This window comes from Cyprinodon variegatus, unplaced genomic scaffold (assembly GCF_000732505.1).
Source record: "Cyprinodon variegatus isolate N-32 unplaced genomic scaffold, C_variegatus-1.0 Scaffold165, whole genome shotgun sequence".
Classification (NCBI taxonomy): domain Eukaryota; kingdom Metazoa; phylum Chordata; class Actinopteri; order Cyprinodontiformes; family Cyprinodontidae; genus Cyprinodon; species Cyprinodon variegatus.
The window spans coordinates 1,037,942-1,057,152 of record NW_015150618.1 but is presented as its reverse complement, the minus strand read 5'-3'; the positions used below and the strand labels follow the sequence as shown (position 1 = coordinate 1,057,152).

The following is a 19,211-nucleotide window of genomic DNA, read 5'->3' as shown; positions in this document are numbered from 1 at the left end:
TTATGTTGCTTTTCTGTTGTTTTGTTTTACCATTGCTTTAAGAGAATACTGAGAAGCTCAGCAAATCCACCAACTCAAAAACTATCAAAGCTTAGCCAGTTACCTGGAACTTTCCTCTGGGGAGCGAAATATCTCCTCCCCATCCTTCCTCCAGATCACCTCAAAGGTGTCCTGCAGACTTCTATCGTACACTGGCTGGCACATCAACCTGGCTGAGGTCCCACTGATGATCTGCGCATCCTGAGGTGGAACCACGATTTTTGTTGGTTCTGAAGACAAAACATGATTTTAGAGACAGACTTCAAAGTAAAGAAGCGATGATTTACGCAGCTAAACTGAAACAGAGAAATAAAGCTGTCTAACTCCATCTGTCTCACATATGTCATGAATCAGGGCAAATTATTTCACAATACACATTTGTTTCACAATATAAAAAAACTCATTATAAGTGCTTAAACAATAAGCCTGCAAGTTCTTATTAAACAAAAAAACATTTGCAGATGATGTTTATGACTGCGCTTTTTGATTAATCTGAACTTTAAGTATTCTTCTAAATAGTTGCAACACACTGTAGATCTTTTTAAAATTAATTAAAACAGAAATGAGGCAATGACTGGAATTTATGTATTTCACTTCTATAATTACTTTCACAAAGGCAAAAGCTGAATGTAATGCATTTGTAGACCTACCTTTCACGTGTAGCAGAGCGGTGAGATTTGACATGCCTTCTGTGTTACTGGCCATGCAAACATACTTCCCACTGTCACTTTTTTCTGTACCAGTGATTTTCAAGAATTGCCCATTTTCGAAAACCTCAAATCGTTCTCCCTTGACAACTGTCTCCTCTTTGGTCCTTGAAATAAAGATTTTACAAATATCCATTAATAGATCTGAAAACATTTGCTTTGTATTTTTGTTATAACTCATAGTGATTTCAAAGTTGCAAAACAAAAGGCGCGAGATGTAAGATCTGTCCCCAGCACAGTTCTGATAACAGAGCACTGCATTTTTGGAAAATCAGCTATTTTATATAAGGCCTAAATACATGGAGCAGAAAACATGTTTATGTGTAGATTATTTTTTTTCCATGATTTTCACTTTTGCAAATCATTCAGCTTGGAAGAAATAGATTTTTTTGAATTCTCCGTTGTTTATACTGTACTTTTTTGCATAAAATAGATTTTTATATTTTATAAATGTTTTGGAGTCTTCTCTTAATACTTACTTACACCTCTTAATGCTTTCAATTTTATCAAATTCACCAATTAAAGCTGGCAATTAGGTGAAAAAAAGTCTTTAACTTGGTGTAGTACATCTCTGCTCTAGAAACTCAATGTTCTCAACATTGTTTTTCATTTGGTCAAAATATAGTTAGCAGAATTTGGTCGAATAAATTTCAAGCTGTCTCTCATTACAGACATTAGATTGTAGACATAGATACCAGATGTGTCAAGTAACGAAGTACAAATAGTTTGATACTGTAATTAAGTACACTTTTTGGCAGTGGCACGGGAAGGGGGGTGCTGCGGGGGCTGCAGCCTCCCTCGTCATAGCATCAGCCCCCCATGGTGGGGGGCTGTGGAGTAACATAATATTGTACTTAAAAACATGAAATTATTTATGTATTTATTTTTTAAAAGACTGTGTTTGATATGGGATTAAAATGATGGGCTGTGTATAAGATATAAACTAATGATTCATTATTTTAATATTTCATAAAAAACTAGGCTACTCCCCCAGAAGCTACTGCCACCTCACATTCATTTAGGCATGGCTAGCAAAAGGCAGCAGAAATGTATTTCTGACTATTTCGAGGTAAGAAATGGTTTTAATTCCCCTATACTGCCGCTGAGCATTTATTTAGCGTTATTTATTTCTTATTTATTTATATATGCTGTGCCTATTCGTCGTAGTCCTGTGGCTGAAGAAGTCTACGCTAGAATAAGGCTGCATATCACTAAATATTATGTCTGTATTAAGCTATTTAGTGATAAAATTTGAAATTAGTTAATTTTTTTTGTGTGTGTTTTTTGTTTCAGATATGAAATCATTCCCCATATCCATAGTTGAATGGACTTTCAAGATGTTCAATGCTCAGTTTAGGCTATATTTAGGCCATGTTTTATTCAAGTATTTCTGATCCTGTTGATTGGGAGCTGTTGTTTGTTTTGAATGATTAAAAGAGAAGAAATAAAGTTTAAAATGTTCATGCTTTGTTCCGATGCATTTTAAATGGCAGTTTTTTGCGACAAATGTAGGCCTACAATATTATGTTAAAAACGTCAGCAACAGCCATCAACATAATGACGTCATGTGTTTTCCAACCCAGCCATCAGCCCCCCTCGCTTGAAACAGCTTCCAGCGCGCCTGCTTTTTGGGTATCTATACTTTAGTCTTATTTTTCTTTCTACTTCTGACTTCTACTCATTACATTTTCACACAAGTATCTGTACTTTCTATTCCTTACATCTTTAAAACAAATGTAATTCATTACTCTTGGCTTCAGTTTTATGTTTATAAATATTTATTTCAAGTCTGTGCGCCATCTAATGCAGATCATTGGCGCCATCCACATCTAGTGAAAACTAGTGTTTTTTGATGAGTCATAACGCTCATTAAGCGTATTGTTTAGCTATTTGTCAAATTTGTGCTGACGCCAAAGAAAATCATCAGAAGCAAGCAGGTGTTCTTCAAACTGCAAACGTGAATTGTCTATGCCATGCTACAATGTTAGATTCCGAAAAAGATGTTGAAATGTCTGAAAGGTCGGACACAGGCGAGGGCGTATCGGGAGACGGAGACCAACAAGACCTCCCTCATCCTTTGCTCTACCTCAAAGAATTTTACGAATTTGTCGAAAAATTTAGTTTTCAATTCATCTGGCTGTTTTTTTAATGGTTAATTTACACTTTTATACTTTAAGTAGTTTTGGAGCACATAGTTTTTCACTTTTACTTGAGAAAACTAGTCAATATTTCAACTTTTACCAGAGTGTTTTAAACTGCAGTATCTATACTTCTACTTATGTAACAAATGTGTGTACTTTTGACACCACTGATAGATACCCAAGGGACCACTATTTTGTTGCTGCCTGTAATAATACTGTTTAAGCTCTAATCTAGTCTGGTTGAGATATTCCATATGTAGGGGAAAATTTAACTTTTTTATTTAACCACAAAAAAATGGGACAAAATAATTCATGTTTAAACATTACACATTTCACTCCCCTTACCAAGTGATCATGGATGGAGGAGAGCTGAAAACGCTGCAGTTCATGACAATGTCTTCTTCTTCTATTACTCCATACTCTTGGAAGTCCTTTGTCAGCATAAGAGGTGCCATATCTAAGATCACAGAGTGTGAGTGAGATTCCATTGTCTTAGATGTAGAGCTATAAATAGTAGAACAGGCTCTTGAGAACACCAGCCTGACATTTGACACCAATCTGTGGAGCTGAACAATTTAAATAAAAAACTATCTCTAGAAGACAATTTTCCCAAAACATAAAAAAAGAGTTTTAAAGTAGCCATCTAGAATATTATATCTTCTTCTTTGCATGTTTCTTACAAGAAACAAGTATAAACACTTTTAGTAACCAGTATTAAAGCAACAGAAATGTGAAGTTCTGCATGCACTTACTACGGTACAAATTTTATGATTTATAAATTAATAAATGATTGAAAACAACCCCACAAGCTTTCAGGTAATGGTTTATGGTTGTTTAGAAAAATAATTCCCCCACCAACCAGCTGTGAAACAATGCTAATGCTACCTTCAACATACAAAGTTTGCCTCTTCACAAATTCATACCTACATTTCTCACCTGTTAACACCCTTTCCTCTCTTTCTACTTCAATCTGAAATATGCAAATTAAGCTTTTTTTTTCCGGTCATGTATTTTAAACATTGCAAAGGAGTTGAATTTTTATTAAAGTTTAGTATATTTCAAACTGAATTTAAAAGGTAAACATTTTAATTTATATTGATCTAACTATTCACATTTCCTATTTTGGGCATTTATATAATAATAAGATAAATATAAGATTCAGTTTAGGCCCCTGGTAAAAACTTACACCACCTAGCCTATTGTAAGTAAATATTATTTTTCAGAACCATACAACTGCATTCCATTAACTTTAAAGCTTCAGTTGCAAAACAGGCTTGTGAAATATCCCCTTAAAGTTCATAATTTATAACAAAGTACGTAAAAAAAATTGCAAAAATTGCAGTAGACAGAACCATTTCCTACTTGAAAATCAACTAAAGCTACAAGGATATAAAATGAAAAAGAAGGTTAGAAAATTGCAAAAGAACAATTTGATAGAACGATCTCTCCACACAAATGTTCCTGATTCAGACTGAAGTGATGAAGACGCCTCTGTGTTGCTGTATTTGCAAGGTAGCGACCAGGCAGACTGTTAATGGTTAAAATCTTGAGATTTCACTCACCAATGACTAAGATGTTAATATTGGCGAGAACACTGCCATGACGGTTGGAGGCCTCACACTGGTAGACGCCACTGTCCTCAGGCCTGGCCTTGTGAAGCATCAGAGTGTCATCAAGAACTCGTCTGTTGTTCGCTCTGTCATCTAACAGAAACAGAATGTCAAAGCCTTCAGGACAAAAGTCACAATTAATTTTTCAGCTGAAATATAAAGCTGTTTTTTTTTCTCAAATAGCTTCTTTGTGAAAAAGCAGTTTTTAACAAATAAAAAAAAAAATCTCTAATAAGAAAATTCCTTGTAATCATCAAGAGAAACCTTTTTAGTAATTATCTTTGGTTTGAAAGCACATTTTAGATAAAGGTTGGATTTTAGTATTTAATAAAAAGAAGTATGTCGGATGTAGTAACCAGATATTCATAATCTTAAAATATTTTCAAAAAAGCATTTAATTGAACCTTTGCTTTTCTAAAACATGTTTTCAATGGAGTCCTAATAGTTCAGTAGTCTAGCTTTAATAAATACCAGCTTCAAATATCAATCCATCTTACTGTGTCACTCATTATTTTAGACTTTATGTACACATGCATTCTCTTTGAATACACTACAAAAAATTGGAATCAAAATAAGTAAATTTGTTCTTAAAATAAGCGCATTTTGTCTTCAATTGAGGAGGGAAGTGAGACACTTTGCTAATGGAACAAGACAATTTTCACTTAAAATAAGAAAAAAATATTGTGTGGTCTTATTTCAAGTGCATATTATCTAATTATTTCATTTTAAGAATAAAATTACTAATTCCATTGGCAAATCATTTACCTAGTCAAGTTAAGAGTAAATACATATTATTTAAGAAATATTGACTTATTTCTAGATCGTTTTAGCAATGTAGATGTAATGAGGTTGATCTTCTAAGTAAATGCCAAACTTTCAGTGTACACTTTATTATATTATAACAATTTATGTTGTAAGTAATGTTTTCTAACAATATAAAGGTCTGTCCAATTAACCCTGTTCAACACTTAATAAAGCATTAACATGACAAAATGAACTCCAGGTCCTTTGGTTTCAATTTTACAAGATGTGTCTACTGCTTCTTCTTAGTAATAGTAGTAGAGCTACAGCATCACCGCTACAATTTTAGTTACTGACCTCGGAATATTTCTCCATCTCTCCTCCACGTTATAACTGGGGGTGGTTTTCCAGTCACTGAGCACTTAATAAGGACTTCTGACCCGATCACAGTCAGCTGGCTCTGAGGAGGCTCTGTAAGCCAAGCCGGTGGCTCTGGAAGATGTCAAGAAGAGCTATGTCTGTCTTAGTCAAAACAAATGCCATCTCTGTGTCATTAATTCTGTCTGTAAATACTAACCTTCTACTATTACGTCAAAGTAATGGTCAACTTTTCCAGCAGAGTTTTCAGCCATACACTTGTATTTTCCCTGATCACTCTCTTCCACTGCAGGGATGGTCAAACGCTTTTGATATTTATCCATTTGTATCCGATCAGTCAGAGTTTCCCCCAATTTCATCCATGTCACAGTGGGAGTGGGACTACAACAAGAGAGCAACATCACTGAAACATACTGAAGAATGAACATTGCCCAATAACAGCTTCAAGCTAAATTAAGTTTAAAAAATAGTTCTGGTCTGAAATGGCTGAACTGTAAACCCTAAGCTATTAATTAATGAAGCTATTAAGGAGCCACTGCTCTTATAGAAAGACCCATTTAAAGCTACTGGTGTGAGGCTATGCCAGTTCAACAACTGACTGCTGTCTGGCAACCAGGGCAATACTTCTCTCATAGTAAAGTTATCCTTGATCAATCCTATTACATACTGTTATGTCTTATGTAATTAGGTAGTTTTACATTTTCTTTCATTTTTTGCAGCAAGTACATTTTTTTAAACATAATAAAACTATACCAAGGTTATCATACTCTGGGAGTCTATTATGAGCCCATGCCTTGTGATGACAGTGATACAATAAAATGCACATACTATCCTCCAGGTATACACTCAAGCTGCAGATCCTGTCCTTTCTGCAACACTTTCTCCGTCTGGACTCCAGAGGGCAGCAGGATGCTGGGTGCTCTAACTGGAAGAACTGTGAATGCATCACAAAAACCATAGTCCTCCTCATTTGTGTGTTAAATTGAATCAAACATCATTTAAATAATACAACAAAGCTTATAGTTAATTAGGTATCAGCACCTTGTTAAAGATTTTAAATCAAAATTTCTGATCAGACAGTTACAGGACATACTGTGAGATTATCACTTACTGGGATTGCTGCTCTCTGAAGAACTGCTTTCTGGTTTCACTAAAACAAAAACAAAAGACAGGGCAGGCAGGGACAGAGGTGTTTGTTTACCAATATGCATTTGTCATACTATTAATGTCCCAGATATTCCCCTAAGTATAAACATGATGCAAAAATCCATACTATTAAAAACAATGTAAAAAAGGAAAAGAAAAATAAGAATATTTTGTAATATTGAGTTAGTTTAAAAAGAGTGATAGAGTTTAGCTTTCTGGTTAAACCTACATCTTTCCACATTAACTGGCACAGGACTTTTCTGCACAATAGTGCGTATCTTGTGGAAGGCAGCAAAGCAGCTGTAATCATTGCGACTGTCATTTTGTAAGGCATAGGAGAAGTACAGGTTGCCGTTGGTTCCCATGGAGACCCTCTCATCCTGCTCTACGTGCTTCAGACCTAGAAAAAAACAAATATGAATAGGTAAAACCAAGAAAAAAAATTGAAATTGTTTTATGCTTTTGTCATGAAAAAATAATCATGAGGTTTAATAAAAATGTGGAAACAGGAATATCATGTGATAAAAGCAATGGATACACCCTTTAATAATTTCTCATCTATTGATGCACGAGTTTATGAGGTTCATAGTTCTGTACATGGCCTGCACATTAGTTGAGCTCAACAGTCCTATTGCACGAGGCAGCCATGAGCCAGTGCTGGCTTTATTAGTGTTAATAAAGAAGCTTAAAGGTATAGTGGAGGATGATTTTTTTTCCAGGGGGGTCATCAAAATAAGTGGTCCTCCTAATTGACAATCATTCTGGTGATATGTTTATGTAAGGCCGCCCTACGTCCTCGTCCCCAGTTAGCTATCTTTTTCTGCGCTGAGCTTCAGTTTCAGCGACCCATTGAAGCTCGCCTTTCTCACCATGGTTCTTTGAGAATGGCCGAGGATCATGAAAAGAAAAAGAGTCTACGAAGGGTATGACAAGAAAGGAAAGGCCTCAGAGAAGGCAAACAAGACCAGAGTGTTGTTGGGAGATTCTTTCACGCAATGGCGTACACAGGAAGCACAAGTCGGGCTTCACATTGATGCCTTTGTTGCAAAGTTTCATCTCGACAGGTCAAGTTTGGCATGCTATTTGGAGAAATCCATTTCAAATCACTGCTTGTAAAAGTTATTTACCTCTATATTGTAACTTTCCCTCGAAGATAAGTTTATTTATTTTGTAATTTTCATCGTTAGTAGTGGTATGGTGGCCACAGATCCTTATTTACCCTGCAAACACGTCCAAATTTCCACTGCAGCACACACACTCACCCATACAAGCAGGTGATGTTTTTTTTTACGTACCAGAAAATCTTCTTTTTTGCGGGGAAAATTTTTATATATAAACATGGGTGAGATGACATCTAGCCGAGCAACCGTCTTATCATTGCGTACCGGTATTTCCTCTAGGAGAAATGGGCTTGTGCATGCTGTCACAAAAAAGAGTGCACATATATTCAGTGTTTTGTGACCATTTAAAATAATAGAAGTTCTTCAACAACCATTTTTTTAATAATGTTTAGAGTGTTTCCTTCTATTAATGTTCCTGGATATGTATAGGGACCAAGACAAAGCAACAACAGAACTGAATTTAAAACGAACTATGCCTCAAAATGTTTTCACCCCATCAGTAAGCCTCTCCTTCTAAGCACTTAAAGAGCTCTCATGTTTTTATTTTCTTTCAGCCATTTGTTTGGTTTGTTGTGAGCTGCTGAAACTTTCAAGAGGTTCATCAGAAAGTGGGACCCCCCTCCAATATCAGGATCACTTCAGACAAGACAGAGGCTACCTTCTACACAGTACAGCACTTTTTCCTTGAAGGTGGTGGGAAAAAAAAAGGTTCCTGATTGGAGATAAAGTTCGACGTCTCAAGAGGGAAGCTTTAACACCACTTCATCTTAAATACAGCCATTACTCTAAATTCCTAGGGTTTGCAAGGAGTCATTCTCTATGGTGCTTACATTTTGAAACACTGGATGTTGCATTTGGAAGAAATGGCATGGCTCAGGTTATTTAAACTCAACAGAATACACGCTAGCCTCTGCTCCTCTAGAGTTAATCACATCAAGTTTTGAAGGGTTGCCCAGGTGTGAAAAGAAATGAGGCACACCATGATTTGAATTCTAGTCCTCATTCCTCCTATGCACCTGAACACCTGAGTACACAGTAGAGAGCAGATACATTCCTGGCATATCTGTGTAATTGTAGGTACAGAATTAGCCCTAAAGTTCACTTTGTATTAGTCTCTATAAATTTCTGACAGCCATCTGCTGCACTGCTCTCTCTTTCCATCTCTTTTTATTTTTCTTTGCACAACGCAGCTCTATGTACTCTCAGTTCTATATTCTTTATATCAAGACTATAGTTTTTCTTTCTTTTAAATTGTACAAATGTATCAAGCAGCTGGAGCCATTTGTGTGCTGTGCATGTGCTAAAGACCCATACATTTTGATGATGTTGGTGGTTTAGATATACCACCTGATCGTGCCTTTGTTTGGAAATCAAATAGGTTAAAGCACCATTCAACATTTTTTTCTTGTGTGACATAATGTAAGTTCAAAATAAATCATTCAAAATATTTGGTCATATTAGGAAAAAGTGTACAGTTTCCTCTTCCCAAAGCTGCTACTACATACTTTTGAAATATAAAAAGTATGGGAACGTTCATGTATCATGCTGATTGAAGGGTGCAATACTAAAAACCAGATCATACATTGGAAATACACTCAAGCACAACATTTGTTTCTGGATATATTCTTTTCTCTGATTAAACTACCATTGAAGTGTTTGACCATAATGAGTAATAATACAACTTATCTGCTCTACTGAAATTTTGATCCTAGAGCTGAAAAGTTGTGAATGTGAATTTATTCCATACATGTAAACACATAGTATGCAAACTGCAAATTCAAGAATACTTTATTAATCCCAAAGGAAAATTACATGTTGCAGTAACTCATGGGGTTTTTACAGTAGGTACAGCACATAAACCATGTAATTATTTAGTTTTTTAAAACCCTTCTAATATTAGCTTTGCTCGTTAGTTTGTTTTTAACGCATCTTTGGAGTAACTGAGGTGGGGGCTTATTTATGTATTTTTTCATTAACATTATTTAAAAACAAATTTTAATGAAGCAAAAAAAAAAAAACAGTTTTATAAAGCTGCTGCAGGGTTTTTTATGTTATTTGATTTATGTTATCAGAAAAAAAAAATTGCATTCTTAACTGGATTAGCATTCCACCATTAAAGCTTAAGTCGTTTAGTTTCAAAATAAAACACTTATTTGCTATGTAACTCTAATTCACTAAGAAAATATGGATAGTTTCATGTTGCATCCGCCTTGAAAGGAGAAGGCGTTCATGTTTTGCATCCGGTTTAAAAGGGATACAATGCAAATTAGGTCTCTAGTCTTGAAGAATCACATTTGCCCTACAAATACAGTAGAACAGGGAAACCATCATGTTGCTGCACTGTTGTCAAACTTGTTTCCTTGGTGCTTTGATCACTAATACCCCAACGCTGTATAAAACATTAGAGGCTTACACTATGCTACAGAAATGTCTGCAAACACTGATAAATAAGCTTTACTGATCTTATTTTTTTTAAGTTTTATACTGTGGAGTAATTGATCACAGCTGATTCAAAAGTAAAAAGTTTTAATTTTAATGCTTAATAGTAGACAGAGCAATTTTTCAAAGATATTACCAGAAACTAACCCCCTCTACCTGGAGTTTACTTGATCAAAATCAAGATTTAATCCTTGTTAACAGGTTGAGTACCTCCAGAAACAGACACTACATTTGACCCTCTTTACCAAACAGGGCAAACAAAAGAGCATTGTCTGAAGGTATCTTCCTAGGCAGACAGACAGAGAAAAAGATCAAGAATGCCACACACTAGCTGAGCAGACCCTGAAACATATGACATTGATGTTTGAACAAATTAAGTAGAGCAGAAAAAGTCTTGTATCTGCAACATTGAAGTAATAAACCTTTATTATAAAAATACGCTAATGCCATCTGCTCAAATATGAGCCTCATGGAGACTATTGAGATGTGCTTCCCAGATGTACAGTTCAGAATCCCAAACTACTCCACTCTAATCATGCATCTCTCCATTCAACTGCAGTAAATATTAATCCAGGAAAATGTTTATCAGCAAACTGCTCAGCCTTTTTATAAATATACTTAAACTAAACAAAGCAGTGTTCCCCTTCCGTGACTCCTTTGTTTACTTGTTAAGGTAATGTAAGCTGATGTGGCTCTTAGAACATGTAGTGAAGCTGTATTGAGGTTAAAAAGAAGAGTTGAAAAAATAATTAGAAACCTAAGGCTACCCACCATATTGAAGTAAGTGATCACTATAGAAAATATGCTTTTATGTGCAATTTTTATACATGTTTTAAGAGCACAGATTTCTTTGTACTACAGATTTTTTTTTCTGTATTTATACTGTAAAACATATTTCTGTCAGCATTGAATTAACAGTAAGATGAAAGCACATTGACCATTAGATATTTTAGCTAAATAAAATAACTGCACAACTAAATCAAGTGTACCGGTACATTTTACCTCACTATGGTTTTGTCAGCCAGAGAAGAGACATTTTTGGAGTATATACTAAAGACAGAATTGCCACCTACTTATTGGTTTAGCCCTATTTTAGGACAAAACCAATTTAAAATGTTAAAACAGTTTCGCCTCTTCCTCATTTTGTTTTTTGCTATTTACAGATGAATTGTGCTGTTCCTTAAAAAAATTAAATATTGCTTTATTACAGTACTGAGTATCACAAACTTTTTCCAGTATGGAGTTTAAAATTTTGGTCAGGACATTCCTGTCACATCTTTTTTTTTTCTCTCTCAACAGGTATGAATCTTCTGCACATGCACCAACTCATATTTGTTGAGGCAGACATGTTTCACAGTATTACAGCAATCCAACTTTAACCCTTGCATTAAATGATAAAAATCTTTATGAAATATAAAAAATCTATTTTAGAAAAACGCACAAAAGCTATTTGGTTATGACCAAATAGTACATTACCAAACAACATACTTGACAAAACTTTTTCATATATGCTAATCCAATTTTTATATCAATTCTCCACTATCATGTTTGCTTGGTCATGTTCCAACCCCAAACTTGATACAGAAAAATAAAAGGGGTTGCATCTACTTAAACCCATCTGTCTTGATAGCCATGAATAAAGTCTAATAGTGGAAAACTGACATTGCACATCACCCTGAACACAGCATCCCCACAATAAGACAGTAGATGGTAGATGCAGCATCATGCTATGGGAAGATTTTTCTTCAGCAGAGTTGTGCCAAACTAATGACCTAAAAAAATGACATTCCATGAAAATTGCTGTTTACAGACTATTTCCATCCAATCTGATTTAGTTTGAGCTAAATTTGGAAAGCTATATTTTTAGTCTCCAGAGCAAAGCAGGTAGACAAAAAAAATGCTCAGAACGTAGAGCCCAATATTCGATTGGGAAGTTTCAAAAGGTTTATTAAAATCAGAACACGGTACTCTGGATCTGTAGCGGCTGTGGGGGGAGGCGGGGCACCACTTATCAGTGGCAACTCTGGTTTAAAAGTTCAGTCCATCCTCTCAGAGCGAGGCAGGATCCAGCGGATTGCTGACTGACTACAAGATTCCAATATTGCACTTTGTTTCCAAGTTTGAAGACGTTTCACTTCCCATCAATGAAGCTTCTTCAATTCAAAATGTCAGAAATAGCGTTGAGTTCGAGGTTTTATACAGTAGCCCATCAAAACCTTGTTTTTGTTTTGAAAAAGCTTCCAGTGTGGGAAGCGAAACATCTTCAAACTTGGAAACAAAGTCCAATGGATGGTTTTTAATTTTCTTTTTTTTCCAGAATGACTATGACCTGGATGACTGAGAATCTACACCAGCATATGCCAACAAGATGTGGCAGGAGCTGCCCAGAGTGAAACCAGATGCTGCAGCCCCACTGAACATGCATGAATCCGAGCCAGGTCAGGGAAACAGTTCAGAACAGGAAGGCTCAGAGATCCAGGAGTCCATTGCCAAGTAAGGGGTTCCGATCAAAACAGGAAGTGGCAGGTCCAGGGTCCCAGGAATCCACAGAGAGTTCAGGCAGGTTCAGGTTATAAGAATCCAACAGATAGTTCAGGCAGAAAGTTCAGATGGGAAGAGGAAAGCTCAGTAGTTGAGAGACAGAACAAGGCAGTATAACCGGAATACTACAGTACTTTAAAACTAGCTCACTCCACTGAGCCAAAACAGGAACAGGGTACACTCAGTGGATCAGAGCCAGGATAAGATCAGGAACACTAAGACAGTACTAAAAACCTCTCTCCACACTAGCCTTCCAGAACATTGAAGTTAAACTCAGCAATACAAACTCCAAGACAAAACTCAGAAATAAACTCAGCAACAGTGATCTGTAAGTCAGCAACACAAACTCAAAAACAATGATCTGGCCCCGATAGCTGGGACTGAGCCATATATAAAGCAGCAGGAGCAGGTGGATGAGATGAGTGATAATTGGTAACTGGGAAGAGTAAGGCGGGTGAGTGAAATGAGCAATTAGGTAAGCTATCAGAGTCCTGATCATGACAAAAGGATAACATGGTTGTAAAACATCTCCCAAACCCACAGGGGAGGTGAACAATAATCTACAGAACAGTTGAAAATTATGCTGCACTTGATGTCTATTATTTAAAATAGCAAGAATGAACATTCAGTTTTATGATTATAACATCATAAAACCTGAAAAAAGATTTTAATAACTATGGATATCTTCAGAATACATGTCAAACAAACCTTTACTTAATTAAATCCTGAAGTACAATATCTTAAGCAGCGGCTTCTTGTTAATAAAGGAAATTTGACTCCCACACATCCCTCCACACAAGCATCAATACAAAATTAAGAAATCTATAAATTGCAGAGATAAACAGTTGCATGATGGCTTACCAGCAGTCATCCAATAGATCTGACGTGGGCCCACACCCTCTGGAGGATTACATGTCAGAGAAAATGGTTCTCCCTCCTTAATGACAATAGTATCCAATGTTTCCTTTGGAAACTTGGGTATAGCTGGTGAAAACAATTGTTGCATTTCATGATGATCATAAGAATCTTTCACTGATCTTATATTTGCATGTGGCCTTTACTTACTGGAAACTAGGATCTCTATCTCCTCTGTCATGGCAGCCCCCAGCTTGTTGAAAGCAAAGCATCTGTATTTACCCCTGAACTGGGCAAAATGCTTTTGGTGAAACATAAATGTCCCATTTCTGTTGTCGGTTTTGACTGTGGGGATATTTGGCAGGTTTAGCTCTCGGCCATCCTTTGTCCATCTGTATCTGTCGGAGGAAAATATGGACCAAGTCTTTGTCAGGGTTTTTTTTTTTTTTCAAAAATAGTTTATCTGATTTAGTACTTACTGTGGTGGTGGGTTACCCCTGGCCTTACAGCTAATTGTAAGTGTGTTGTCAAAAGGAAGTGCAACAATGGGACCTGTTGTGTGGCTTATTAAAGTTGGAGGCTGCTCCACTTCAGTAAGGGAACACAAAGAGAAATGTTAGAAAAGTAAAAGAAAGTAAGCCTTCAACTTAAAATATATTCAATAATTGTTAACATTTTCTCTTTCTTTATTTTCAGTGTTTTCCTTCTGTGAAGCTGACTAAATACCACCGTATAATCTGAGCAAACATCTGCCTTAAATAGAGTGACCTGAAATGGCACATGAAAGCTTGATTGCCATGCATTCCTTGCTTTAAACAAGCCTTCAACCTTTGCCACATAAACAATTTACCTCAAGGTTCACATTGTTTGCTAAGCATTTTAAGAGCAGTTAACATTCCTGCTCAAGAGAGATAAACAGATATGTTTTGACCTAAAAGAGAAATCTTCCATTTCATCGAAGAGTTTTAATTCAACATTACATACAGTAATACTGTAATAGAAATTTGCGACAGTCCTACCTTGTAAAGGAATATTAAAGCCTTTGACCCGGGATGTAAAGGCCCAAACCAAAACTAGGAGCAGGCTGCTTGCCCACCGCATCACACTTGAATGATTATTGAAGACAATCTGGAAAATGATGCACATCAGCTGTTGTTTTAGTCGTCAGGCACAGCAAAACTGCAAAGGAGAAGACAGGAAAGTAGAGATTGTATGTTTAACAAGGAAAAGAATCAGATTATCTTCACTGATCAGTGTGCAATACTTGTTTTCTTTGGGTATGATGGGATCTTTTCTTTGAACGTCAAAACATAAACATACTGTATGCGTCATCAAAGTTAATGAGGCGCTTTTCTCTGAGGTAAGTGCTTTAAGGTTGAAGCCTTTTTGACTGCATAGAGATGGTAGCTGCCATGATTAAGACTCTTATTTATAAAGTAAGAAATGAAGCAGTGCTTACTGCCCACCAATAGAAGATGACTTACCAGGCTAACCAGATTGTACATGCAAGAACCCCCTAAATATTTCACAGCCAAAAATGGAGGAGAAGCAAACTTTCCCCAGACTGGAGGTAGCCACTGCTAGATAGTAGATAGCTTATAACTAAAGCTATTTAATCTAAAGTTGGTAATACTAGCCATTAGAATTGAGTGTGTCCTTACTTCCTTCTTAATAGTCTGCATTTTGTTCCTACAGTCATGTTTCAAAAATTAAAATATTCCCTCTGACAAGGCTAGTTATTCAGATTAAAATTACCTTCTGAAAATAACAGCAAATAAGATTTTTAAATTGGAAGTTAATGATCTCTCACTGAAGAACAACACTGAAAAGAACTAGTGGGTGAATTTACAAGGTTTAAATAAGTAAAATCTGTATCGTGTAATTTTACCCATTTGCTCAATTTCTGCACTTATTAGAATATATATTGATCAAAACTAATTTAATGAGGTTTAGAGCTGCAACTAATGATTATTTTGCAAATGGTTTATTCTGTCGATTATTTTTTCGGTTAATCGATTAATAATCAGACAACCAAAGGTTCCTCAAAGAAGATTTTTATTAAATTAAACCAGCTGAACTATATTTCCACTTGAGGAGTTCTGGATTGAACATACTGACAGATAAAAAATATTTTTTTCATTTTAAATGCAAAATGTTTACATATTTTTTTCAAACTCTGATATAATTACTACTCTAAGTGGCTTACTCCGCCAGCTAATTGTTTTACAATTAGCTGGCGGAGTCAGCTAATTGTATGTTTTACAGTCTCTATACTCCATTTAACGATTAGTTGATTGCTAAAATAGTTGACGGTAATTTCAATAATCGGTTAATCGGATTAATTGTTTCAGCCCTAAAGGGATTTTAAAAGGCGTCTAAAAACAATGCAAGGCAACCTGTCAATTGTTTTGAGACTGCAGAGAACATAAGAGATAACATTATATGAAATAACGGTTTGACCTGTAAAGCTGGCTGGTGGCATTCCGTCCCATGTTTACTCTAAACCCATATGACCCAAAGGCTAAGCTGTTGTCTGCTACAATCAAGATCCAAAATGGCAGTCAATAAATTGGACTAAGTCAGTCAGTGTTTCACAGCTTAGTACTCACAGTGCTGAGACTGTGGTGGCAGAAATGCCTGAGCCAAATGGGTTCACCGTGTAGCTAATCCCACTATCAGGAGAATAAAGGCAGGGACCTCCAGCCGTCATACATTATAATGCTGCAGAACAGCTAAGATCCACTTTGAGCTCTCCAGACGACACAACTGTTTTGGACTAGATTTGGGATTAAGCTCCTTATATTTAGTATCAATTAAAACAAATTAAGAGATTTGGCATTATTTTCATTAGGGGCTTTGGGATTATCTTATGTGATTTAAAAACTAATCTTATTCTGTGTTTAACTTCATTTAACACTAATATTACTACCTCCCCTCTTGATTGGTCCTTTTAAACATATAGAAATATGCAAAATTTGTGAATGAGTGAAATATTTCTTTGTGTCTGTTGAATATCATCACAAGCAAAAGGTATTCTGCCTTAGAGCTAAGTGGTAGGCAATGAGGATAATGATCCATAGATATCATGTTATTATTATGTTATTTAAAAAGAATGTGATCTCTTGGAGGGGTCTGGGGAACAGAATGGTGGTTGGAAACTGACTGGTCTTAGTAGTTAAGGAAATAAAAAACAAATAAAATAAAATATCTTACACCTACTGGGATGATGCATACAGTATTTGCTGGGGTTTTTTGGGTTGATTTAGTTTTTTACAGTTTTGATGCAAAACATTTCTAATATAAACCTTTGTGTTTTATCTTCCACATGAACTAAACATGAAATGAACAAAGTAGAGATTAGTTACTTCTTATAGATCTAAAACATATAAAAGGGTTTTTCATATTTGCTAAATCAGTGGAAATGTATGCAATCTTTTGAAAGCATTATATGTTGGGGGTCCTCTTTTTGAAAGTCATTTTATTTCTCTAATTTCACAACAGAAAAATAGGCCCTTTTTTACCCTTTCTTTAAAAAAATGATTTCCATATTTAACCAATTTTAATGAAGTGAACCACTTTTAATGAACCAGATTCACCAAAATTTACTGTAGATTGAAAGTCACTGGATATTTATGATCATTTTAACCATACAATTAAACAAAAATCAAAAGTAGTAGTAGTACATATTAATGAAACACTAATTTTTTATTATATAATTAATTTTTTTCAATTTTAAGAGTTTAATTTGCCATAAAAAATGTTTACTACATAGTTTGTTTGTTTTTTAATTTAAATTAAATTACATTTGTATTTTACCACAAGTGCTGGCAGGCCAAATCTGTATCATGCTTGCATTGAATTTAGGGCCTGCATGTTGGACACTTCTGCGATGATCAGGGGGATATTAGAACAAAAAATGTGAAAATGTGGTTTTAAGATTTTTCTGGGCAACATTGAGAAGGCAACATATTACATGTGTTTTCAGGTTGGAGTGAAATATTATTCCCCAAAAATAGCTCACTAACTCGAAAATATCCATTTACCAATTTAGGAAACATTTATTTTACGACATGTCGCAAAAATGTATTTGATTTATTCATGCTGCAAAAGAGCGAGAGGCAGCAAAAGTTAAAACAAATAATAAGAAGACTTAACAAACTTCCACAGTGATATTCTTTTTTTTTTATCCTTCTGACTGTCCAGGCTGCAGTATCAAGGAACATCCTGGATTTGGAGGTTGGCAAACCTTCCAGAAACCTAAGAGTTAAGGTAAGAGATTCCACAGTTTACAGCACTACCTTGCTTGTCCTCATTTGTATACCATTAATAGTTTATAATGTACATAAGTTTTCTCGGGTATAATGCATAAATAAATAATTTGAAGTTTTATAGAAACTCCTCCTCCTACACAATGGACTGATGTTGCTTCCTAGGGAATCTTAAACTCTTGAAGGAAATTTCAGAGGCAGTGGATATAGATTAAATCAAACAAATACATTAGATCAGAAAGAATTTGAAAAGCCTTACCAGTTGGTAAGCCTATAGTCTGTATGTGACAGTGTGTTCTTTTATCAAGATTTCTGCTTATCCTTAAAACATAGCAACAACTGTTTTTATGTATGTGCAGCAAATCCTGTGGTTTACTGCTGCACACCCCAAGGCAAATTACCAGGCTTTGTTAGCATTGCAAACCAGTCTCTTCAGTTTTTAGCCAAACAAACCTGACACCAATAATAAAAAAAATAAAAATCCATGGATTTCAAAGTGGCATGGGGTTCCTAAGTGCACACATAACAAAGCATTTGCTTTTTGGAAGTAAAGTAAGGGATCCATTACCTGAACACATGGCAGGTCACAGTCACAAATCTGCAGGGATTGTATTACCTAAGCCATTAGTCGGCCAAAGGCATGAGGAGTGTCACTACTACATGACTAATCCAGGCAAACACATGCTGTACACAGTGACACCCCCACTACTCCTTTGATCCCCTCTTAAATAAACTAAAATCTCATTTGTGCAAAGAAAAGCTCTTCATTCTCTCAAATTATCAAAGCATTTTCCACAGAAAAAAATCAAAGTTCTCTAAAGTAACCCATACTCACAGTTTTTGAGTCATTTTATATCCTCTAATTTTGCCAGTATCCTGAGACAAACTCACAAGTCCATAAAAAAGTAGAAAAACAGAAGTTCACACAAACAACTCTCTGCGTCTCTCTCTCTGTCTATGTCTGTTTGAACAAACATCTCTGACATGTCCTTCCTCTTTCAACCCTAAACACACACTCCTCCTGCTGCACAGACACGCCTCACTCCCCACCGCTCCACTTGAGCCGCTGAAGAAGCGACAGGAAACTCACTGAAGTGACATATGTCACCAAAGCCTCTCACATGGCAGAGCAGCTATCAAATCCCGCGATAATGACTGGGACAAAGGCTGCACAGTGGGAGGATTCTAAGATGGCATTAAAAAAATTCGTGGAGACGAAGAAAGG

The 19,211-nt window shown here is 35.8% G+C and overlaps 1 protein-coding gene across 4 annotated transcripts in view; it reads right to left on the bottom strand.

Annotated features, from left to right (window-relative positions):
* LOC107086899 (neural cell adhesion molecule L1-like protein) overlaps nt 1-19,211 on the bottom strand; it is an 81,673-nt gene that overhangs the window by 40,178 nt on the left and 22,284 nt on the right. For 3 of the 4 annotated variants that reach the window (XM_015378165.1, XM_015378168.1, XM_015378167.1), the window contains exons 2-14: nt 14,738-14,897; nt 14,198-14,306; nt 13,929-14,116; nt 13,725-13,847; nt 6,992-7,162; nt 6,728-6,766; nt 6,445-6,550; nt 5,816-5,997; nt 5,596-5,730; nt 4,450-4,590; nt 3,233-3,344; nt 690-853; nt 104-269 (exon numbers count right to left, since the gene is read on the bottom strand). In XM_015378165.1, the coding sequence (XP_015233651.1) occupies nt 104-269; nt 690-853; nt 3,233-3,344; nt 4,450-4,590; nt 5,596-5,730; nt 5,816-5,997; nt 6,445-6,550; nt 6,728-6,766; nt 6,992-7,162; nt 13,725-13,847; nt 13,929-14,116; nt 14,198-14,306; nt 14,738-14,864 (1,763 nt within the window). In that variant the 5' untranslated portion in view covers nt 14,865-14,897. Of the gene's footprint in view, nt 1-103; nt 270-689; nt 854-3,232; nt 3,345-4,449; nt 4,591-5,595; nt 5,731-5,815; nt 5,998-6,444; nt 6,551-6,727; nt 6,767-6,991; nt 7,163-13,724; nt 13,848-13,928; nt 14,117-14,197; nt 14,307-14,737; nt 14,898-18,821; nt 19,004-19,211 lie in introns of those variants that run through there. The other variant, XM_015378166.1, reaches the window with a different exon arrangement.